The following is a 26,487-nucleotide window of genomic DNA, read 5'->3' on the forward strand; positions in this document are numbered from 1 at the left end:
AGGCAAATTCAAAACCTGCAACTGTAGAGTGAATAGTGAATTGGTCCACTGTGCCACTTCTTCCCATGGAAAACAAGGAGTGTAATGTTGTAGCCCCACTGTGTTTAGATTAGTAATTGTAGCCTAAAATTACAAAGATATGCAATGCAACAAACATTTTTGAGGACATAATTTTCAAATGCGACCACCTTACTAATTATTGTATAGAATTCCTATTTTATAAGTTAATTTTGAGGAGGCTTACTAATTAATATAAACAGAAATTAAATGCTGCTTACAAAAATATATTATCTTTCCAAAGCATTTTGTTTGTTTGTTTGTTTGTTTGTTTTATGTTATTGTTGTTTTAGGACGAAGAACCTTAGATAGTGACGTCTTTTGGTAAACCTGTCAAGTAACAAATACCAAGTACTAAGTACCAAACACCCTTACGTTTTATCATAGTCGGCCAGCAGTAACCAGGCAGTTCCTTTCTATCTGCTGCTAGTGCCTTCACCCTTATTTACTGTTAATAGAACTAATGCTTGTACTGAATTATGGGGGCCTAGCTAGTGGTTGACAAGTTTATTGTATGTTTGCATTATGTAGAAAAAGATGCTGAACAAGATTTAATGGTTATCTGAATTTTGCTGTTTTGAGTGAGTACAGTATGTGTATCTAGTATTACAGAGACGATGTATGCAATTGGTTTGATATGATTAGACTGAATAAAAATCACCTCTGCCGTAGCCTTTTAAATAAATAACATTAAAACAAACAAACAAAAAATTATTTGTAGGAAATAACCATCACAGACAGGCAACTGAAATATGACCAAAGGAATATCATGAAAATCGCGGAGTGGAAAATGTACCCTCGCTCAGTCAGAAAAAATAAAATACAATTATACTATATAGTTACAATGACAATGTCTGAGTAAGGTATGTTGTCATTTCTAAATTGTCTTATTATTAGAGATCTGTGTTGAAAACCGGAATGCACAAGCTCTTCGTCAGAAAACCCTTTACGATAAAAAGTAAGTTCGGTTATTAACCTGATGTTCGTTACTTAATGGATTGTGATTTGGTTTATGAATAATATCTATTCTATACAGTAGTGATTGGCCTGCAATACATACACTGTTCAACTGTATTTCAACTCAGAATACCAAGCGTGTGTAGGCCATATTATTACAATATGTTCCCGAAGAATATGTTCAAAACAATGCCTCTGTGACTTATGCCCTGGAAATTAATAACGAATGACCAGTGTTCTTGTAACAGTGATCGTGTAACTTCCACAGTGGCTGAAGAAATCATCAGTAGCACATTTCAGTTTATATTGTGTCTTGTGTCTTCTTGTTGCTAATACGTTTACATAAGTTTATACTTATGGGTCCCACTCCCCTGACAGATTGTTAAAGTAGCATTACCCTGTCCACAAAGCTCAAAAACTATTGATGTGGTAAACTAAATCGATTCATTAGCAAGAGTCGTTCAGTCACAGTACATTCACAAATTAAGGAAACGTGGAGCAATAAGTATTTATTTTGTCAAGAATGTAATACTGTAATATCCTTTTTATGTTTGTAACTTTCCAGATTGAAGTGCATTAGGTGTACACCAATTAAAGTAAACACATAAAATATCAGATGATTAATATCAGTACAGCCTGATACCTGATATTTTCATTTTAATATGTTGTAATAATTAGTTGTTGCTACAGCTTTCTCATTTGTCCCTATGTATCCCAGTAATCTATGGTAAATACTCCTTAACCAAACATAACTGTGATGTCACTCATACAGTAGTAGTACTTTACCACGCCTTGTTGATGTGTTAACAGTAAACTGTAACCTATTTATTCTACCAGTCTGAGTTTTTTAAGACGACCATGGCCAACGAAAATGCCATCCTTGGAACTGAAATATCCTCATCAGATGGGATAGAGACAGAGGTGAGGTTTTCCCAGCTTTTAGTATATTTATTGGAATTTGTGAAATATGAGGGGGGGGGTATTTACCATCCAAAGATCAGTCAATTATACTGAATAACATTTTTTTTTTAAAAGCAATTGAATGTGTTATTAACAATAATGATATAATTTATATAAAGATGAACTATACAATACAACTTGCAAGAAAAAATAACTTATTCCTGTTATTGAAGTTCTAAAAACTCAACAGTAAACTTTATCTCAAGATTTTAAAAAGCCTGCTAGAGAGGTTATATTAGGTTATTATCCAAATACAGTAATCGATTGATCTGAGCTGCTTATGCCTTCACCTTTATTTACTGTTAATGGAACTATTATTTGTTGTACTGAATTATGGGGGCATATATAGTGGTTGACACGTTTATTGTAGGGTTACATTATGTAGAAAAAGGTGCTGAACATGTTTTAATGGGTATCTGAATTTTGCTGTTTTGAGTGAATACCTTATGTGTATCTTGTTTTGCAGATTTGTTTGATACGATTAGACTGTTAATAAAAATCATCTGTGCTGTAGCCTATTTATGTATTTTTTTAATGTTAATATTTAAACAAAATAAACAAAAAATAGTTTTTTAGTGTTCAATTTCAGGAATAAACATGATTTCCACCCTGGGACAATTTCTGTACTAACACAGTAGCTGGCTATGAGGAACTTGCATCATTGTAAAAATAGGAAATAGCCATCATAGATTAGGGACAAATGAAAATATTATGACCAAAGGAATATCATGAAAATCGCAGACATAGTGGAAAAAGTACCCTCGCTCTGTCATATATATATATATGCAGTTACTATGACAATGTCTAAGTAAGGTATGGCTGCATTTCTAAAGTGTCTTATTATTAGACCTCTGTGTTGAAAACCCGGAATGCACACATTGTCTTTGTGTGTCAGGAAACACTTTTTATCCTATAACAAGAAGTTTGGTTATTATCCTGATTTTTGTTACTTAATGGATTTTGATTAGGTTTATGACTAATATCTATTCTATACAGTACTGATTGGACTGCAGTACATACACTATTCAATTGTCTTTCAACTCAGGATACCAAGCATGTGTAGGCCATATTACAATATGTTCCAGATTTAGATGTTAAATATGTTCAAAACAATGCCTCTGTGACTTATGCCCTGGAAATTAATAACAAATAACCAGTGTTCTTGTAACAGTGATCGTGTAACTTCCACAGTGGCTGAAGAAATCATCTGTAGCACATTTCAGTTTATATTGTGTCTTGTGTCTTCTTGTTGCTAATACGTTTATATAAGTTTATACTTATGGGTCCCACTCCCCTGACAGATTGTTAAAGTAGCATTACCCTGTCCACAAAGCTCAAAAACTATTGATGTGGTAAACTAAATCGATTCATTAGCAAGAGTCGTTCAGTCACAGTACATTCACAAATTAAGGAAACGTGGAGCAATAAGTATTTATTTTGTCAAGAATGTAATACTGTAATATCCTTTTTATGTTTGTAACTTTCCAGATTGAAGTGCATTAGGTGTACACCAATTAAAGTAAACACATAAAATATCAGATGATTAATATCAGTACAGCCTGATACCTGATATTTTCATTTTAATATGTTGTAATAATTAGTTGTTGCTACAGCTTTCTCATTTGTCCCTATGTATCCCAGTAATCTATGGTAAATACTCCTTAACCAAACATAACTGTGATGTCACTCATACAGTAGTAGTACTTTACCACGCCTTGTTGATGTGTTAACAGTAAACTGTAACCTATTTATTCTACCAGTCTGAGTTTTTTAAGACGACCATGGCCAACGAAAATGCCATCCTTGGAACTGAAATATCCTCATCAGATGGGATAGAGACAGAGGTGAGGTTTTCCCAGCTTTTAGTATATTTATTGGAATTTGTGAAATATGAGGGGGGGGGTATTTACCATCCAAAGATCAGTCAATTATACTGAATAACATTTTTTTTTTAAAAGCAATTGAATGTGTTATTAACAATAATGATATAATTTATATAAAGATGAACTATACAATACAACTTGCAAGAAAAAATAACTTATTCCTGTTATTGAAGTTCTAAAAACTCAACAGTAAACTTTATCTCAAGATTTTAAAAAGCCTGCTAGAGAGGTTATATTAGGTTATTATCCAAATACAGTAATCGATTGATCTGAGCTGCTTATGCCTTCACCTTTATTTACTGTTAATGGAACTATTATTTGTTGTACTGAATTATGGGGGCATATATAGTGGTTGACACGTTTATTGTAGGGTTACATTATGTAGAAAAAGGTGCTGAACATGTTTTAATGGGTATCTGAATTTTGCTGTTTTGAGTGAATACCTTATGTGTATCTTGTTTTGCAGATTTGTTTGATACGATTAGACTGTTAATAAAAATCATCTGTGCTGTAGCCTATTTATGTATTTTTTTAATGTTAATATTTAAACAAAATAAACAAAAAATAGTTTTTTAGTGTTCAATTTCAGGAATAAACATGATTTCCACCCTGGGACAATTTCTGTACTAACACAGTAGCTGGCTATGAGGAACTTGCATCATTGTAAAAATAGGAAATAGCCATCATAGATTAGGGACAAATGAAAATATTATGACCAAAGGAATATCATGAAAATCGCAGACATAGTGGAAAAAGTACCCTCGCTCTGTCATATATATATATATGCAGTTACTATGACAATGTCTAAGTAAGGTATGGCTGCATTTCTAAAGTGTCTTATTATTAGACCTCTGTGTTGAAAACCCGGAATGCACACATTGTCTTTGTGTGTCAGGAAACACTTTTTATCCTATAACAAGAAGTTTGGTTATTATCCTGATTTTTGTTACTTAATGGATTTTGATTAGGTTTATGACTAATATCTATTCTATACAGTACTGATTGGACTGCAGTACATACACTATTCAATTGTCTTTCAACTCAGGATACCAAGCATGTGTAGGCCATATTACAATATGTTCCAGATTTAGATGTTAAATATGTTCAAAACAATGCCTCTGTGACTTATGCCCTAGAAATTAATAACAAATAACCAGTGTTCTTGTAACAGTGATCGTGTAACTTCCACAGTGGCTGAAGAAATCATCTGTAGCACATTTCAGTTTATATTGTGTCTTGTGTCTTCTTGTTGCTAATACGTTTATATAAGTTTATACTTATGGGTCCCACTCCCCTGACAGATTGTTAAAGTAGCATTACCCTGTCCACAAAGCTCAAAAACTATTGATGTGGTAAACTAAATCGATTCATTAGCAAGAGTCGTTCAGTCACAGTACATTCACAAATTAAGGAAACGTGGAGCAATAAGTATTTATTTTGTCAAGAATGTAATACTGTAATATCCTTTTTATGTTTGTAACTTTCCAGATTGAAGTGCATTAGGTGTACACCAATTAAAGTAAACACATAAAATATCAGATGATTAATATCAGTACAGCCTGATACCTGATATTTTCATTTTAATATGTTGTAATAATTAGTTGTTGCTACAGCTTTCTCATTTGTCCCTATGTATCCCAGTAATCTATGGTAAATACTCCTTAACCAAACATAACTGTGATGTCACTCATACAGTAGTAGTACTTTACCACGCCTTGTTGATGTGTTAACAGTAAACTGTAACCTATTTATTCTGCCAGTCTGAGTTTTTTAAGACGACCATGGCCAACGAAAATGCCATCCTTGGAACTGAAATATCCTCATCAGATGGGATAGAGACAGAGGTGAGGTTTTCCCAGCTTTTAGTATATTTATTGGACTCTTAATTAGCAATTTGTGAAATATGAGGGGGGGTATTTACCATCCAAAGAACAGTCAATTATACTGAATAAAAAAAAAATGTAATTGAATGTGTAATTAATAGAGCTGTCAATTAATCGCAGTTAACTTCTGCGATTAACGTGTAAATGTTTTTAGGGATTAATTATTTTAACGTGCGTTAATCACATTGCTGTGTATTGAGCCTTTCACCGTACTTCAATCCCGGCCGCAGCAACATTGTATTGAGTGTCTGAGTGCAGTTATTGTTTAAATAGAAAGTTAGTCACTGTACCGTTTAATGGAGCAAAGCACTAAAAATGAATGGGATTTTTTTTTTGATGGCTCACTGGACAGAAAGACGCTTACTTTGATACTGTTAAAGTGAGTTGCAGTATCAAACATCTAGTCTGCTGCGTGCTGAACACGCCTCTTCTGCTACAGACAATAACAACAACAAATTAAACCCACCACTTTAGACAGAAATGCAGGATCGCTGCAAGCCCATATCAAGCTAAATATGATAATACTTTTTTTTTTTTTTTTAATGAGTTTGGCTGTGTTGATCCTTTTTTTTTCTTTTTTTTGCGCGTAGTATGTAAAGCCTAACAATTGTTAGTTTGCAGTTTTTGGATATGATGACAGTTTTTTTTTTTTTTAGTTCTCTTCAGAATTAACAGTTCATTTCCTAGAAGTGCTTACTATAGCTGCATATTTAGAATTTTATTTAAAAAAAACTAATTTATTTCAGTTTACAATCACATTTAAAAATAGATATCCTATGTATTATGTTTTCTGATCTCTGTATGCTGCTGATCAAGCTTGAACTGCACATTTTATTGTGTTGGTTGTATTTGTAAATTCTAAATTATTGCCCCTAGTAAATTTTGGTGGTGGTCTCAATGGGTAAATTTACTGGTTAAATAAATACATAAATAAATACATTTCAAACAATTTTATTCACAGTTAAGGATAAGAAAAACAATAGCATCAGTAATAAGATGTAGTATTGTAACAATTTAATATGCGATTAAAACTGAGATTAACTAAGATTAATTTTTTTAATCGTGAGATTAATCGCGATTAATTTTTTTAAACGCTTGACAGCCCTAGTAATTAACAATAATGATATGTTCTACATCTACCATACCAATATAATTTATATAAAGATTAACTATACAATGCAACTTGCAAGAAAAATAACGTATTCCTGTTATTGAGGTTCTAAAAGATCAACAGCAAGCTTTATCTCTTAAGATTTTAAAAAGCCTGCCATAGAGGTTAATTAGGTAATTATCCAAATACAGTAATCGATTAATTTGAGCTGCAGGACTATTAAACAAAAAGGTTAACGCAACTCTTCCCTGATTCACAAATCATTGTATAACAGAACAGAGGTTCACATCCAGAAATGAAATCCTGAGACTGTCCAGTAATGTTTAAATACATATGCTACTATGGAAATCGTACAGTAGCACATGATATGGTATTGTTTATGATAATATAAAAAGATAAGGATTGTTATTTCTGAGTGCCCATTGATCTCTAATCTACCATATCATCCTCTGTTGTTGACACAGCATAATAAACTGACATGGGTATATGCGTCTGTGACAGGATGTGTGTAGGGTGATATATGCAAGGTCCAGACAGCATTTACTTCCAAAAACATCTGTGTTTATTAAACAAAATAAATAAAACTATCCACCCCTATATCAGCAATGGTAAGGTGGAGGAAAACACGGCAGATTACAGTCTCCAAACAATAAATGTCCAGTTCCACAATTACAATCCTTCGTGCACGAAACTGTGCTCTTCAGCCCGAGGATCGTGGTGGGTGTGTCCATGACGTGCAGTGATGTTAGTGCTCAGGGGTTTGTACTGGCTCTGTGGTGGCAGCTCCCCACTCCTAATCCTCCTCTGCAACAAAACGACAAATAAAACGAAACAAAAACAACAGCTTCTTACTACGTTTCAGCATTAGGGGCTGAACTCGTGTAGCTGCGTCACCTTTGTACTACCAAACTCCTCTCTGTGATCTGCCCAGCGCCACGGTATATCCAATCGCCACATGCCCAGCAGCTGACCACAATGGAGTTGTTCAGTAAACTACCTACTGTCGAGTCGCCCCGTCTATGGGAAAGCATACCACCAACCTTACACAGCGCCCTTTCTGGTTGGGAGGGAGATTTGCAGCGCAGATTCCTTCTCTCTGTGTCACAGCGTCCAATTTTCACTTTTTTTTTAACGAAAAAGTATATCTTTAAGAATGGGACTTCAGTTTGAATATTTCATGGTTCAGCTACATTCTAGGTATGTACTGATCTAATAAATTCATTGTTGAGTATGTTATGTTTGTTTAAATTGTTCTAGCTGTCCTGCAAAAACAGGTCACAACCCATTTACCACAGTGCCATCCTCAAAACCAACCCTGGTAAGACTGAATTTAAACTGGGCAATATGCAAGACGCTACAATTTCTTTAAATAAGTCACATTTTTCTGTAGAACGGAACCCTAGATTGAAAATGAATAATCAACAGGACATTTTAATTAAACAGCTATTGCATGAAATAATTATTTTAATGTTGAGCTGTCTACACTTTGGAATCCTTTTAGAAATTAAACATTGACGTTATGGTTAGGAGCACTTCAAATAAATCAACACAACGCTCTAATTAATGGTGGATGCAATATAAAAATAAAAAGTTTCCCCATTCTGTAGTTGGATTGAATATCCCCATAGAACAATATTTGTAACCTTTTTATTTTTTTATTGATTTGGTCCACTGTTCACATCACCTAATTTGCTATTTTACACTTGCCTGGAAATCTTACCTAATGTTGATTACTGTCAATTTATGTGCCTCCTATTTTTCTAAAAGAAACATTGATTTTTTTTCATTGAACTTTTTCATGCATGGCGACCTCATATTGGGACAGATTTAAAAAACTCTCCTAGTCTTTATATGGGGACATATGGAAGACGCAAATGCACGATATGAGGATTCCCCATATAAAGCAATGGAAAAAACAATTGAAAGACTGTTCAATGAAAAACATATTTATCATCAGTCCAAACCAATTTTTTTTCTTTTTTTCATTATTATTTTAATAGCAATTTTCAATATTTCATGCATAAAAGGCTTCTTCCATGGTAAACAACACCTGTGGTCGTTCTGTTGCAACATTTGTAATACGGTGTTTCTAGGCCCAGACCAATTTTTTATTTCTGCAGAGCCAAAAACTGATATCCGATAAAAGATGTGCTTTCAACAAATAATCAAAACTACTTGCTGACAATAATTGCACTTTTTTGAAAACTGCAGTATACAGATATAGTATTTTTTTTTTTACCCCTCCAGAAGTTAAAAGACATCAATATAAAGAATGCTTCACTTGAGGTGAAACGTTCAGAAAGTCCTGTAGTCACAGAAGAAACTACCTTCCTAAATGAATGCGACCAAGGAAGCGACCAGGGCTGTTCAAAGGGCTGCCGTCGGCTTAAGAATGCATGTCCCCCCAAAGGCATCTTGGCCAACATAATAACCAAAGGTTTTATTTGTTTTTTTATTTAAACGTGTATCAAATTATGACATCACAGTGGAACAATATTTACTTTACTGGATTTGAATTGAATTAATGTATTGTCTATGATGTGCTAATTGAATCCAAGTAAATATTGTACCACATTCACATTATTTTGCATGTATATTTTTAAAAAATCTGACCAGTTTCAACAGTTAATTGCATTGTACCCTAATAAACTTTGCGATGGCTCCAATCTTATGATACATAATTTAGTAGTTGTTCCAAATGTTCCAAATTATATAAATCTCTGTGTAGTTAGGACTGACAATGGACATAAGAAACAAGGAAGTCAATCCTTGCACAATGTTAATATTAGTAGTTTTCGCTGCATTATGACATAATGAGAACTACAACCAACACAACATGCTAGTTTTATATGATTACAATTATTTCATTCCACTAGACAATTGCTTCAAAAACAGTGGGGTCCTTTTAGAAAACTTTTTTGTTTAGATTATAAACAGGATATTAGATGTACTTTCAAAGATGTATTAAGCTGTTTATTTATTTATTTTAGTTACCATGGCAGCGCTTCTGTTTGGAGTAGTGTGGTCAATCACAGCCAAAGAGTGTGAGCCCGGAGGGAACCTTTTTTCAATTTTGTTGCTGTTGCTGTGTGCTGTAGTAGGAGGAAAACTTGTTGGGCTCATTAAATTTCCAACTTTACCTCCATTACCTTCACTTTTAGGTAAGTATGCACTGTGATATAGCCCCTGGCCAAGGCTGGTTTGCACCCTTATGTAAGGAAAAATTGATTAAAACTGAAAAACAATATTAGTGAAAGTCAAAAAAATATTGCTGTAAGACAAGAATAGAACTATTGTCCAGAGTCGCATCACTCTGGGCTGCAGTGAGATTGGTAGAACTGAGCACCACACAATGCATTGACTTCAGTTTTGTAGATTCCAAAACACACCCTTTTAATGATGTCATTTATGACCCCTACTACTATACCTGTATGTGGCAAGTCTCCAAACTTCAAACACATTCCTTTGCATCTGTAGATTCGCTGAGATTCTCCCATCCCCCCATGCAATCAAGCAGAGCAGAGCTGTAAAACCCCCTACACAAATGCCCATAAATGGTCATATTTACTCTCAATGTAGTCAAACATTCCAAAATACCCCCACCTAAACTCTGTGCTCAATATCTCTCCATTGAAAGTACCATACATCCTAAATATTAATATGGACTATCAAATTGCCTTACACTTAAAACAGTTGACCTCACCATTCTGAGAACAAAGCCCAGCTTTTATGCCATGTGGCTGAGGCTTAATTGATTGACAGTTACCCAATTTATGCCTCAGCCACATTCCAGGCAAGGACTTGTTAAGGCAGGATAACACTTTCCCTGCCAACCAAAAACACACACCTACATTTCGCCCCCTTGCTACAGTACTAATACTAATCATTTCTAACCAGTATTCCATCAGAGGTGCCCCGGAGGATGCATTGTTTTTGTTCACACACCAAAAAAATAAATACATAAATAATAATTCTAGTTGAATTTGTGTTTGTGATTTTCTGTTTTTTAAAGAGCTCATTGGTCTTCGACATAGACTGAAACGTTGGCCATCTCTGCACTACAGTACTTTCTTGGAGAGTGCCTTTATCGTAGCAGAGTAAATGATCATAGTGGGTTTAGATATGTAAGTTATCCATACCAACTGATTGCCTTGCAATTTAAAGGGAATGCTTCATGTGACACAGTTGGTATGCTTCTGTGTTCAGGACATGTTATAACACCAGCATGATCTGTTTTCATGAGCCTAACCACGGACTGCTTGAATTGTTGAGTAGTGTAATTCTTTTTTCCCCTGATCAAAGTGATAATAATGTGTATTGTTTGTGGCTGCAGTAGTATTTGCAAGTCACGTTGAAATATGTTAAAGTGCTCATTTACAGCTTTAAGGCAGAGAGAGTAATTTCTAGTCTCACAAGTCGTGCGACTGTCTAGTGATCCAAGGGGGACTGGTTACCAGAGTTTTTAATTTTTCTCCACTGAACTGAACCTGGTCGTGTTGCAAGGCTGTCTCCTGGTGGTGGCAAGATTGAAGTATGAACCACCCTTTATGGATTATGTGTATTTATTTATTTTTGTAGAAGGTATTTGTAGAAAGTTGTTGGCAAGTTCCAATAATTTAATTTTTTTAAGTTCCTACTTTCCACAGTATCCTAGTTTTTTGGTTAGAACCTTAACATGTTTTTGTTTGGTATTAGTATCTCGTAGTGTTGTATTGACTAGTCTTTATTCAAGGTCTTCATTGTTGAATAGTTGAGATAAACATGTTTTAGCTCTAAATATAAGTCACCTAGATACAGAGAACCAGTCATCCAGTTTTAATAAAAATAGTTCTTAAAGATAGCAAAATCTAGGTCATGTTGACCTACTTCTACCATGTTTCCACGAGCCACTTCGCTCTAGTTGAAATAGGGCTCAACTCCATTTGAACAGTTTCTATATCACTGCCTCCAGCTATGGGAGAATCTTTGAAGTTCCCTGCTTTATTTCAGCAGCATATATTTGAGCAGAGCGCATATTATTTAGTAAAAACAAAGCCAAAACACTGCATGCATAAACAAACCAAAGAAAACATGGTGTCCCTTATTAACGTACTTCAACCGGGTAACTTGCAGGGCTATATTCTTTGATTTTCATACTTAAGTCCCATTACCAGTGTTGTCCAGTAGAAATTAACCCTTTCTATTGCTTTATCCTCTGGCCGTACCATTGATGCAGATCACATGCATTTACATAGAGTGTTTATAGTTGGAACACCACTGTATTCTATGATTCCCTCTATAGTCCCTTTACATTATGTTCCTTACAGGTGGTGTCTAGTTAACACTAACCATTTCAGTGCCAGATTTCATTGACCATATTACTGATACAGACCACTCGCTTTTAGACAAATGTCTTTTCAAGCTGTTTTTTATGATTCTCCCAATAAAGTTCCATTACAAGTGCTGCCCAGTAGAAATTAACCTTTTCACTGTCACACTGTTTTAAAGCTCCTATCATTAATTATGCAGTCTTTTTCACAATTCCATTTTACTTTATGTTCATAAACTATTCAGTCTGATATGACATACCCTTTAGATTATGCTATCGGGGATGCTTTGCTTTTGTTCACAAATCATTTCTAGTTGCAGCTGTAACTCTGTATCCAAGGTCCATTACATTCCTTTTTCACAGATGTTTACTGAAGTTCCCCGGTTTATAAAACGTTTGTCAGTCATTTTAACTTTTTTCATGCATTTAAATTAGGATTTTTTTCCACTTATCTACACACCATACTCCACACTGTTAAGGGGAAAAAAGTTATATATTAAAAATACAAAACTGAAAGATCATAATTGGATAAGTCTCCACCCCCCTGAGTTAATACTTGGTGGAAGCAACTTTGGCAGCAATTACAGCTGTGAGTCTGTACCAACTTTGCACACCTATTTGGCAATATTTGACCATTCTTCTTTACAAAACTGTTCAAGCTCTATCAAGTTCCTTGAGGAGCATTGATGGACAGCAATCTCATGTCGTGCCACAAATTGTCGATTGGATTTAGGTCGTGGCTCTGACTGGGCCACTCAAGAACATTTACCTTTTTGTTCCTTAGCCACTTCAGTGTAGCTTTGGCTGTGTGCTTTGGGTCGTTGTCATGCTCAAAGGTGAACTTCCGTCCCAGTTTCAGCTTTCTTGCAGAGGGCAGCAGGTTTTCCTCAAGGACTTCTCTGTACTTTGCTCCATTCATTTTCCCTTCTAGCCTGACAAGTGCCCCAGTCCCTGCCGATGAGAAACATCCCCATATCATGATGCTGCCACCACCATGCTTCACAGTAGGGATGGTGTTCTTTGGGTGATGCTCTGTGTTGGGTTTGCGCCAAACATAACGCTTTGCATTTAGGTCAAAAAGTTCAATTTTAGTTTAGTCAGACCACACAACTTTTTGCCACATGGCTACAGAATCTCCTGAGTGTTTTTTGCATACTTCAAACAGGATTCAAGGTGGGCTTGAGTAATGGCTTCCTTCTTGCCACTCTACCATACAGGCCAGATTTGTGGAGTGCTTGGGATATTGTTGTCACGGTCATCCAGTTTGGAGGGATGGACTGATCTAGGCAGGGTCTTGGTGGTGCCATACACCTTCCACTTCTTAATAATCGTCTTGACCGTGCTCCAAGGGATATTCAAGGCCTTTGATATTTTTGTTTATACCCATCCCGATCTGTGCCTTTCAACAACTTTGTCTCGGAGTTCTTTTGAAAGCTCCTTGGTGCTCATGGTTGAGTCTTTGCTTTGAAATGCACTACCCAGCAGAGGGAACCTACAGGAACTGCTGAATTTAACCTGAAATCATGTGACTCACTACAATTTAACACAGGTGGAGGCCACTTAACTTGGTGTGTGATTTTGAAGGCAATTGGTTACACCTGAGCAAATTTAAGATTGCTGTTACAAGGCGGGTGGACACTTATCCAACCAAGCTATTTCAGTTTTTATTTTTAATTAATTTTCTACAAATTTCTAGAATATTCTTTTCACTTGGAAGTTGTGGGGTAGGATGTGTAGATAAATGAAAAAAAATCTATTTTATATATATATATATATATATATATATATATATATATATATATATATATATTAAAAAAATTAAAAAATAAAATAAAATTTATATATATATATATATATATATATATATATATATATATATATATATATATATATATATATATATAATTTTAAAAAAAAATATTCAAGTTAAATTTGCGTCCAAAATTACCAATTTGATCCAGGAAATCTAAACATTTCCCTCTGTTAGATACATTTGTGTTTATGTATTAGTTACAGTGCAAAAGAAGGCTGTTGTTTTAGTACCAGTACTGTAGTAGTTATACAGATTAATTTCACTGTCACTCAGTCATTTGATAGCATTTGTAACGGTAAACCCCAACATTGTCTCCGATATTTACCTGGGAAACAGGTAAATTATTTGCACCAATTTCTAATTAAAAAACACATATTAATTAGATACATTTCTGGGAAATTTGTTTTATTTTATTAAAAAAAAAAAAAACAAGGGTCTTGCCTCTATCTTTGGACCCAGTCAGGATTATTATTGTTATTTAATTAATTATTTATTTGTTTATTTTAGGAATGTTGCTATCTGGATTTATTCTTCGCAATGTCCCTTATGTCTCTGAGGTATTCGTAATTCAACATAAGTGGTCTGGCTCTCTACGGAATATAGCACTGGCAATTATTTTGGTCAGAGCCGGACTAGGACTCGATGCAAAGGTAGGTAAGCAGATTGTGAAAAGTTTGACAACAAATCGTAATATTCCTTCAGTATGAGCATTCAAACAAAATTAGCCACAACTGAAAATATTTCATGTTTTAGGCACACATTCATTTTAACCGTGGTGTACTGGGGTATTCAGATGTTTTATGAATCAACAAAAATGCATTCCATGGGTTTGTGTCCCTTATACTTAAATACAACTCCATAATTCCCTAGACTTATTGTCCATCTGTGTTGTGTGTTTTGTTCCAGGCCCTTCAAAAACTTAAGTTAGTTTGCCTGCGACTTGCGTGTGGCCCATGTACAATAGAAGCTTGTTCTGTTGCTGTTATTAGTCACTTCCTGATGGGATTGCCATGGATTTGGGGCTTCATCTTGGGGTAAGTACTTTTTTTATTATTAATGTGAAAGTGGATTCTTATAGTCTTTACCCACCTGAAATAGATAGCAGATCCCATAGAATCAGCCATACCCTGTCTGGGATTAATGTCAGTGATTCATCATCACAATCTTCTGCCTGTCTTGAATTGATTGACATATCTTAATGCCCCTTTCAGAACCTTGTGGAGTAAAGGCTTTGGTCAGAACAAATAGTGGCCCGATATTTTAGTCTCTAATAGATGCTACATTCATAATTACAAATGTGCAAGTACTTGTAGATACACCATGGAGTCTGGTGTGTCTAAATTTCTAACTGTGAGAGCCCATTGTCCTCAGATTTGTTTTAGGGGCAGTGTCTCCTGCTGTTGTAGTCCCCTCCATGCTGCTTCTGCAGAAAGTGGGCTATGGTGTTGAGCAAGGAATACCCACACTCTTAATGGCTGCTGGCAGCTTTGATGACATCCTGGCCATCACTGGTTTCAACATATTTCTGGGGATGGCTTTCTCAACTGGTAAGGTTTAAGCTCAGTCAGAAGTATTTTATTATGAGTCAAAAATCAACCAAAACAGTAAACTTGATCAAAATTAGTAAATAAATAAATAATGATTTTAAGGTAAAAAAAAAAAAAAATTCTGAAGCAATGATAATATTGAGCACAATTCCAGCACATCTTAAATATCTATGTCAAAGTCCAGTTAGACATAATAATTTTTTTTTTTAAAATTTGGAACCACCAATTATTTTTCTGATTTTCTCACCAATTTGAAGTACCCAATTATTTTTATTTTTATTTCAACCTGGCCCACCGCTGCCACCTCCCGCTGACTTGGGAGAGACGAAGACGGACATACACGTCCTCCAAAACGTGTGCCATCAGCAGTCTGCTTATTTTCACTCTGCAGGCCTGCCATGCAGCCACCTCAGAGCTACAGCATCAGAGGACCACGCAGCTCTGGGCAATTTACAGGAAGGCCCGCAGGCACCCAGCCAGTCCACAGGAGTCGTTGGTGCACGGTGAGCCAGGGACACCCTGGCTGACCTAAGCCCTCCCTCACCCGGGCGGTGCTCGGCCAATTGTGCGCCACCACCTTGGAGCTCCCGTCCATGGTTGGCAGTGGAATAGCCTGGACTCGAACCGGCGACCAGGCTATAGGGAGCATCCTGCACTCCATGTTCTGAAGCCCCTTTATCTAATCTCCATTTGTGACCCCTGGTCCTAGTTTCTTTTTTCAGATCGAAAAAGTCCTCTGGGTCGGCATTGTCAATACCTTTTAGAATTTTGAATGCTTGAATCCGATCACAGCATAGACTACTTTGTTAAAGACTGAACAGATTCAGTTCTTTCAATTTTGTACTGTACCCTGTGTAGGAAAATGGGATTTGTATAGGTATGTGTTGCTTTAAAATGTTGTTTTTTTTTAATTTGTTGCATTTGTTCAGGGGACGTGATTCTAGAAACATGTTGCATTGTCTGTGATATGATTTAAGGTTCACTTTAACACCAGATGTCACTATTGTGCAGTTATTTCAACAGTGCTTTGATAGGCAACACTGCAGCCTCATGCCTGTCATTGTGTCGCCATCTAGTGACGTGTTCCCAGTTATTCACATTACATGTATTCAAAAGCCATTATTAGGGCTGTATTTTTTTCACGGTAAAAAAAATGCTTATTTCATGGATTTTCAATGTCTACAATTAGGCATTTCAAGATATTTTACGATTTGATATCTGTGAAAAAATACAGCCTTAAGGCTGGTTCATACTTCAGACTCCGAGATAATTTCTTGTCGAAGTCGAAGGTTGGAATTATGTCCTACACACTCTTGCGATGTGAGTCTTTTTTGGAAAGTCGTACAGCCTTTTCCGATGCATCTGTGACCTGAAATCGCATAGGGCTGGATGATGTTGAAAAATGTCAACATTTCCTGCATGGTCGTATGCTGTTAACCATCATGGAGCAAGACTCCGAGGAACTTTTAATAGACGTTCATAAACATCCACATTATAACCCTTCACTTAAAGAATATAGAGATGCCCAAATAATAGACACAGTGTCGGTGTGTATTATTCAGAAGTAAATAGAAAAGGACAGGAGAGAAAACCCTGTGGCCACACTTTGCTAGGAATTGCCAGTTGCTGTGTGCAGTGTCTTTCTGCAGGTGTCGCTGCATCGCTGTGTATTTTTGCATTGAAACAATGGTCTCAATCTGTTTAACAGATCGTCAAACCTTTCACCTGTCATTCTAAAATACCTCAGATGTCTCTCTGTCACATACCTGCATCTCTCTGATTTAATGAAAAATAATTGCTGGAGTAATCTGCAATCTACAGTAAAGTATACTCATGTTTCTTTGAGTTAATTGTATTTTTTAATCTTCATAGTCTGTTCTATTATGCACCTTATCTGCACTTCCAACTAGCTCTAAAAACACAAAGATTCAGGTTGGCCAAAACAAATTAACTTTGTGTAAACCATAAAAGTGTTGGCGTACATTGCGTACCCTCTCCCATTAATAAATGCAAAGTTGTATTTGTGCTTTGATATTGTAATTTTAATAAGAGTACACAAGAGCAGTACAATGGGGAACTGGAAAGAAAGATGCAAAGTTGAACAGCTAAACTAAAAGTTTGTATGCAAAAACAGACTATACCTGTGAGCTACATTAGACACTTAATAGTTTGCATGAGCTGGATATCCTTTTGTCAAGTTTGAAAAATTGGGGGAAAAAAATTAATGCAAGAAAGCTTTTGAGAAAAGAATGCTTGGTTGTTGATAGATTAGCATGCCATGATAGGGAATCAATACCAGAATCTGGCCCGGTTTTAAACTAGTGTCTGCTTGTTTCACAGGTTCCACTTTGTACAGTATCTTCCGAGGGGTTATAGAAGTAGTTGGTGGGATGGTTGCTGGAGTGGCTTTGGGATTTTTCATTCGTTATTTTCCAAGCAAGGACCAGGTAAGAATTTGTTTCCTACATTTCCAACATTTGGTCACATGTAACAGAGAAAGCTGATATACTCTATGTTTTTTACAACACTCTTTCGATAAACCTTAAACCCATCAAAGTTTGGTGAACTAGTTATGCCAGGAAGGAAGGAAAAACCTTGTACAAATAAATCAGTAATAATAATAAAATAATAATAATAAAAGTAATAATAATAATAATAATGCAGGTTGAGGGCATGATAATTGAGTTCCCTTTACATTTAACTTACTAGTTATTCCAAATTATAAAACAACATGACATTACAGTACAGATTCATCAAATGGCCCAATGAGTCCCTTGCTCTACCTGTCTTTGTCGAAACGTTCTGAACTGAACTGGTTATCTAGCAATTTAGTCCAGCCTCTGTGATTTTTGTTGTGAAGTGAGTTCAAAAAGTTGCTTTGCATAAATACCTAAAAATGGACAGTTTTCTGAAGAAAACAGTTGGAAACGGGAGTAATGAAGGGGGGTCGAGTGGCAATGCAGCAAGAAGTGCTGACAACAAGGACCCGAGCAGTAAAAAACAAAAACCCAAAGAGCTTGTAGATGCTAAATGGCTTGCTCTGCTAGCTTACCTGGCAGATATTTTTGATCGCTTAAATATTTTTAACCCGTCACTCCAAGGATGAGATACATCTGTTTTTTCTCTCACTGACTATATCGAAGCTGGATCAAGAAGATGTCCTTGTGGTGTGATCACGTAAACCGTAGCAGTTTCGAAGCATTACTTTTTTAATGTATTTTTTTTACTGTCAGCTGTTCAAAATAACCAATAGCTATATATTAGTTTTGTTGATGTTTTACTTTTCAATAGTAACTATTCTGCAAAAACACAGGGCAGTGGGGTCGCGTAGTCCTTGTTTTTGCTAGAATGGGGTCGCAGTGCAGCAAAGTTTAAAAACCGCTGCTCTAGTACCACATCATTATTGCAGTATTCCTTTTTATGTTAGTTGGCATTAACAACACTCTCTGCTCACAGCTGTGAGGACCCCAGCAAAGAACAATGAGCTTGGATTCATAACTAATATCCAACCTAGCACCTCAATAAAACCACCTTATTTTAAATGCTGTCTCATTCTTAACAACACCTCAAGGCACCACAGATGATGGAGCACATATTTAAGAAATAAAATGACATCAGCTACAAATAAATTTGGTAACCCCCCCACCCCAACGTAATGTCTCCGTAACGTTATTGTTTTCAAAAAGCAAATGGCTCCATTCCCACTGACTCATGACAAATCAACGTCATCGCTGAACTGAGATAATACAATCAAGGTACTTATCTAGGTACTTTGGTTAAAAATAAATAAATAAAGGAGGAATCAGTACATGTCCAGCACAACCTGTGGCCTGTTCCAGGATTAACGCATGTTGCACAAGTGCAGGAGACCCATTTGACCCTCTATACCAGTGATGCAGACTGCATGTTTTGACATAGCGTCTTTATAGTTGGTACACAGGTGTTTGCAATCATTCTTGGTTATTATTATGTTACCATTTTTTGTTTAAATCTGCCTTTTCCTGGCTTTAAGTTTGTCTGGATAATCATAAATGCCAGCACTGAACAGCCTTCCTCATTCCATTCAGATCATGTGACAATATGAACTTTGAACTCTGTCAGCCCCAAACAGTTGAAGACACACAAGATGAGGAAGGCTGTTCAGTCCCAGCTCTTAGGATACTCGAGACAAGCTCAAAGCAGCTCAATGCCAGATAAACACATTTTAAGAGAAAAATTATAAAACCTCAGTATGGGAGCAAGAGAACCCAGAACCACTGAGAATGACCACTAACACCATAATATATAAAGGGGAATTGTGGCAATGTGCCCCGCCCCTGTGTGCATTTCTGTGTTATATGTTACGTGTGCTGTGTTAATGTTGGTGTATAGATATGGCTGCACGGGATATAAATGGGTGTGTGCAGCACAAGTTATTTAAAATGTATAATTGTATTTCACGTGCATTTAAAGTATATAATATGCAAGGATTCAAGTGAATAATTAATTAGTAATTGAATCCTGGCACAACAGTATATATAGATGCACGTTTTACTCACTCGGGGTTGGGTGTTCGGTGAGTAGTGAACGGGAGAGAGAGGAGGAGAACTAAAGATAAATAAAGTAATATCAATTGCTATCGCGTGCTGGTAGGACCAGCACGATACTTGTTTGTTTGTTTTTACTCACCGTGTTTGTGTGTCTGTCCGTCCACCGTTTGTTTAAGTGTTAGTCCGTTTTGTTTGTCTGTTTATTTTGGCTAAAGTGCCGTGTCCTGTGTTTTGTTAAAACCTTTTTATTTACAATAAACCGGCGCAAGCAAGCGTCTTCATCATTTCATTTAATCTGTCCTGTGTGTTATTTATCTTCTGGTTCTGACGTCACCACTCAGCCAGCCATGTGACAGGAATAAAAAAATAAAAACAATGAACATTTTAAGCTACTTTCTCTTTAATGATATACTTATTATTACAGAGCAGGTTTTGCTGACAGCCTGCTGTTTATTTCAGGAAAGCCTGGTTATGAAGCGTGCATACCTGCTGCTGGGACTATCAGTGTTTGCGGTGTTTGGCAGTGCCGCTGCTGGCTTCTCAGGATCTGGAGGGCTGTGTACTCTTGTGTTGGCTTTTCTGGCTGGAATTGGATGGGGAAGTTCAAAGGTAAAAAAATAACTTGATATACCAATGTAAAATGTTAATGGGTTAGCCAGTTTATTCAGTATACCCCTCTTTTACGTATACCATACAGCAACTACAGTGTGCAGATTCAATAAAATAATAAGGAATCGTTTAGATTGTCCCTGGTTAAGTGAATTAGGTGATATTTAGTTGGGTTTTTTTTCTAAAAGATTGAAGCTCCTGGCATTTATGTGAGGCACATCCCTTAGCCCTACCCCCTAACTACAAGCACATACCTCAGTGGCTTGGGTATTAAAAAACATTTGATATAATTTATTAGTTACAGTACCTTTACAAAAATTGACATATCTCAATTGAGTAAAAAGGTAAATGAATAATTTTGTAGTATGAAAAATGAACAAACAAAACCGAAGAGAGACAAAGAAAAACTATTCACAAACACATTTTGCTTCAATTTACATATTGATATTGTTATCTTTCCAAGTCAAATTTCTATCAGCTTTGTTCATTTGCATTTCTCTTTTCAGTATTCCATATCCCACAGACTCTCTCTTTTAACTGTTAATTGAATAGGGTGCTGTGGAAGATATTGTTGGAGTTGCTTGGGACATCTTCCAGCCACTCCTGTTTGGTCTGATTGGAGCAGAAATATCTGTTACTTCACTGAATCCAAGTACAGTGGGTAAGACAATATGTACCTTAATCTAAGAGAAATGAGGCGCCTGTACATTTTATATGTTGCTTTGATTAAGACAAACAAGCTCTTGTGATAGCATTTTCATTAGCCGGCATTTCAATTTTGTACAGCACAACCCATGGCTTTAGTTATATCTTGAGAATTGCACCTCCAAATGAGATTGAACTTGTTATGGGCTTTCCTTAGCACAATTTAGCATACTTAAAAACTACCTATTGCACACAGACTTCATATAAAGTGAGTGAATATAGTGACACATAAGAGATTCACAGACAATTCCCACAAGGTTGCAGGCTTTAGTTTTCCATACCTATACATTATTTTTCGGCACTGGATCAGCTATTGAATGTATTGAACCCCTAGATGACTTTGACCTGCAGAATTACAGGAAAACTTGCTACTTTTCCAGTCCAGCTTATCCCTGATAAACCCATGTCCCTTCCATCAGGAATAAGATGCAAAGATTGGACAAATCTTGCAAACGTGTGCTACATGTAGCAGATGTTTTAATGTTTTTCTTCACATTTATATAAGAGCACATCCGTCTAAATATCATTGTAGACATTCCTTTCAGTGCTTGTTATATGCAAGATTTAATATTTTGCCTACACACATGTCTGATACTAAAATTGCTAAAATTATTTTTGTATGATGATTTCTAATTATCCTGAACTTTTTCTCCTCAGGGCTTGGTGTCGCGACTCTCTCCATTGCCCTTGTTATAAGAATTGTCTTCACTTTCATCATGGTATTGTTTGCTGGGTTTAACTTCAAAGAAAAACTGTTTGTTTCCCTGGCCTGGGTTCCAAAAGCAACTGTTCAGGTAAACTGCGTGCAGAGATTTAGTAGAGTATCCAGAGATACAGCACTTGCATTTAAAATGTAATTAAAACCTCAGAAATTTAATATGATCTCTTTTTAAAGGCTGCCATAGGCTCGGTTGCTCTGGATACAGCAAGAGAAAAACAGAACGTTCTGCTGGAAAAATATGGCATGGATGTCCTCACTGTAGCGTTTTTGGCCATTCTTATCACAGCTCCAATGGGTGCCTTGATCATTGGCCTGGCTGGACCAAGGCTGCTGCGGAAGCCTATCTCTGATCAACTAGAAAATGAAGGAATGGGTCAGTATTATGGCTGATGCCGAGATTTGTTAATACTTTAGGTTACTTTTACATTCCAGTTAATTCGCAGACCATATCACTTTTATGGATATATTACAGGCAGAATTTTAGAACAGGGCTATTAGACTGTATTATGGTCATGTGATTTTTTTTGTTTCCAGATGATAGATGCATCTCTTTGAGGTATTGGCTTCAAATTTGCTATACAGATAGTCTATGATTTTTTTAGTTAGGGTTATAGGCATTATGCATTAAAACTGTTTGACGGTGGTCATATGGCTTTTTGATTTGTATGCAGTTTTCAAACACAACCTACATTATAACTGTATTTTTCCATACACATAATGTATTATGTTATGCAGATATATTTTCACCAAATCGTAGGGCTTTTTAAAAATAATCATGTTGCTCATTGTTTAAAAACACACACAGGCTTACCAAAAGGGGAAGAGCCAGCTGACAACCATAAACGACAGTCCTTTGGAGATGAGAGTACAATCTGAGTCTGAAAGTTTGTATTCGAAGGTAAAGTAAGAAACAGCATTCACTGTGTATAGAATGAGACGAATGACTGTGCACACTGTAAGATAAAGGAATAGCATTATTTGCACACCAGCAAACTTTTTTTTTTGGTTTCAATTTGTTACATTTTCACTTTATTTAAAGACATTTGTTATCATGGCAGTGCCTAGTGCTTTCAGTGTAAGATTTCAATGTTACTAGACAGGCTTGTTACTTAAACATCCTTCAATCCAATTTATATATCTTTAGAGAGTAAAGGATTATTCGGTTAATGTGATCTAGTGCCCTACTTAATACAACCAGGAAAACACTAACAATCAGGCAATCCATAACAACTTAAAAGGGAGGTAATTACAGTATAGCTGATATATATATATATATATATATATATATATATATATATATATATATATACTGTATAGATATAGTGTGTGTGGTGTGTTTTATGCACATTCCTAGTTAATACATATGCAGATTGCCCTTTCAATCAAGGTGTAAATTCACAAACAATTCACAAGCTATAGTACTTTGTCAGTAGCTTAAAATCAAGGAAAGTAAGCATTAATTTCACTTTGAGGAAAAAAAACAAGATGCTCTTCACTGGCACTCTAATGTGGGATGCCTACTAGCTTTCCTGGTTCACATCATAATCCAGCATCCTTCAGAAAACAGAGACCTTCAATTCTGTAGTAAAATTAAGATGTTGAATGGCTACAGTATGTATTGTTATTACACAAAATATGTTGTACACTTCCAATAACTAAAAACTGAAATGAGACCTCTTATTTAAAATATGTTGGCTAGTGTCCTGCAATTCCTTTGATTTTTTTCTACTCATAATGGCAACCTGGTTATTACCAAACATGTATCTGTATTTTTTCTATGTATGTATCAGCAAAAATATGTATTTATTAACTTTTAATACCAACACAAAGGTTAATCCTAGTTTCCGTGGTTATACCAGCTACATATAGTGTTTATTTTATTATAACTAAGAAAAATAATCTGAAATGTGTTAATGTGTTATTTTGACCTTACCTAACATGGTAGAGAACTGAATTGTAAAACAATTTATACTATCCAATTAAAGTGCAATTAAACATAATATAAAGGCAACAAATCTGGTAGTGTTTTATCAAACCCTGTTAGCCAGACAGATGTCTGGCTCAGGTTGTCAGTTTCTATTAATTCAGTCTTTTCAAGAGCTTGCCTGTAGTCGAAATTCCAAATCAAACAATTTGTAAAATGTGAGTGTGCAACTATATATATATATATATATATATATATATATATATATATATATATATATATACAGTGCCTTGCGAAAGTATTCGGCCCCCTTGAACTTTGCGACCTTTTGCCACATTTCAGGCTTCAAACATAAAGATATGAAACTGTAATTTTTTGTGAAGAATCAACAACAAGTGGGACACAATCATGAAGTGGAACGAAATTTATTGGATATTTCAAACTTTTTTAACAAATAAAAAACTGAAAAATTGGGCGTGCAAAATTATTCAGCCCCCTTAAGTTAATACTTTGTAGCGCCACCTTTTGCTGCGATTACAGCTGTAAGTCGCTTGGGGTATGTCTCTATCAGTTTTGCACATCGAGAGACTGAAATTTTTGCCCATTCCTCCTTGCAAAACAGCTCGAGCTCAGTGAGGTTGGATGGAGAGCATTTGTGAACAGCAGTTTTCAGTTCTTTCCACAGATTCTCGATTGGATTCAGGTCTGGACTTTGACTTGGCCATTCTAACACCTGGATATGTTTATTTGTGAACCATTCCATTGTAGATTTTGCTTTATGTTTTGGATCATTGTCTTGTTGGAAGACAAATCTCCGTCCCAGTCTCAGGTCTTTTGCAGACTCCATCAGGTTTTCTTCCAGAATGGTCCTGTATTTGGCTCCATCCATCTTCCCATCAATTTTAACCATCTTCCCTGTCCCTGCTGAAGAAAAGCAGGCCCAAACCATGATGCTGCCACCACCATGTTTGACAGTGGGGATGGTGTGTTCAGGGTGATGAGCTGTGTTGCTTTTACGCCAAACATAACGTTTTGCATTGTTGCCAAAAAGTTCGATTTTGGTTTCATCTGACCAGAGCACTTTCTTCCACATGTTTGGTGTGTCTCCCAGGTGGCTTGTGGCAAACTGTAAACGACACTTTTTATGGATATCTTTAAGAAATGGCTTTCTTCTTGCCACTCTTCCATAAAGGCCAGATTTGTGCAGTATACGACTGATTGTTGTCCTATGGACAGAGTCTCCCACCTCAGCTGTAGATCTCTGCAGTTCATCCAGAGTGATCATGGGCCTCTTGGCTGCATCTCTGATCAGTCTTCTCCTTGTATGAGCTGAAAGTTTAGAGGGACGGCCAGGTCTTGGTAGATTTGCAGTGGTCTGATACTCCTTCCATTTCAATATTATCGCTTGCACAGTGCTCCTTGGGATGTTTAAAGCTTGGGAAATCTTTTTGTATCCAAATCCGGCTTTAAACTTCTCCACAACAGTATCTCGGACCTGCCTGGTGTGTTCCTTGTTCTTCATGATGCTCTCTGCGCTTTAAACGGACCTCTGAGACTATCACAGTGCAGGTGCATTTATACGGAGACTTGATTACACACAGGTGGATTCTATTTATCATCATTAGTCATTTAGGTCAACATTGGATCATTCAGAGATCCTCACTGAACTTCTGGAGAGAGTTTGCTGCACTGAAAGTAAAGGGGCTGAATAATTTTGCACGCCCAATTTTTCAGTTTTTTATTTGTTAAAAAAGTTTGAAATATCCAATAAATTTCGTTCCACTTCATGATTGTGTCCCACTTGTTGTTGATTCTTCACAAAAAATTACAGTTTCATATCTTTATGTTTGAAGCCTGAAATGTGGCAAAAGGTCGCAAAGTTCAAGGGGGCCGAATACTTTCGCAAGGCACTGTATATATATATATATATATATATATGTGTATATATACAGAAAAAAAGATATTAGCAGGTGATGTTAAAACATCCAAAACACACCCAGTATATTCTTCACAGCCCTGGTTTGATAAAACACTACCGGATTTGTTGCCTTTATATTATGTGTAATTGCACTTTAATTGGATAGTATAAATTGTTTTACAATTCAGTTCTCTACCATTAGGGTTTACAGAGTGATTCAAACAGGTTTCAAATATGTATTCTCCTGTTACAGAAGTAGGGTGCAACGTGAACCCTCATTTACAGAAAAAATGTTTTTAAATATGATAACGCAAATATTACTCACAATATTACTTTGATGTGCTGCGGGTTTAAACACCAAAAACACTGTACGGAGGAGTAATAATTGTTCTTTATAGGTTGTGTCATCAGCCTTCCTATACAATACATTTTATGCTGCTGTTGAATAATATATTGAAACAAGCTAAGATTAAATTATTGACTTTATTTGATGCATAGTAATATATTGAAACAGAGCTAAGATTAAATTATTTACTTTATTTGTAAATCTGCTTGTTCTACT

General features: G+C 35.9%; 1 protein-coding gene across 2 annotated transcripts; it reads left to right on the forward strand.

The window, feature by feature from the left end:
- Positions 1-457: 457 nt before the first annotated feature.
- Positions 458-23,022, forward strand: LOC117420898 (sodium/hydrogen exchanger 9B2-like). Of its 2 annotated transcripts, XM_059029662.1 has the most exons (16): positions 458-638; positions 955-1,015; positions 1,852-1,935; positions 3,735-3,818; positions 5,618-5,701; positions 9,099-9,288; positions 9,842-10,012; positions 14,480-14,622; positions 14,879-15,006; positions 15,344-15,519; positions 17,860-17,966; positions 20,508-20,657; positions 21,210-21,318; positions 22,020-22,156; positions 22,258-22,456; positions 22,889-23,022. In XM_059029662.1, exons 3-16 carry the CDS (start codon positions 1,873-1,875, stop codon positions 22,957-22,959), a joined length of 1,812 nt encoding a protein of 603 aa, XP_058885645.1. In that variant the 5' UTR covers positions 458-638; positions 955-1,015; positions 1,852-1,872; the 3' UTR covers positions 22,960-23,022. The 2 variants fall into 2 exon arrangements, with proteins under 2 accessions (XP_058885645.1, XP_058885646.1); XM_059029663.1 differs by lacking the exon at positions 955-1,015.
- The last annotated feature ends 3,465 nt before the right edge of the window (positions 23,023-26,487 follow it).

Source organism: Acipenser ruthenus, chromosome 1, assembly GCF_902713425.1.
Source record: "Acipenser ruthenus chromosome 1, fAciRut3.2 maternal haplotype, whole genome shotgun sequence".
NCBI lineage: Eukaryota > Metazoa > Chordata > Actinopteri > Acipenseriformes > Acipenseridae > Acipenser > Acipenser ruthenus.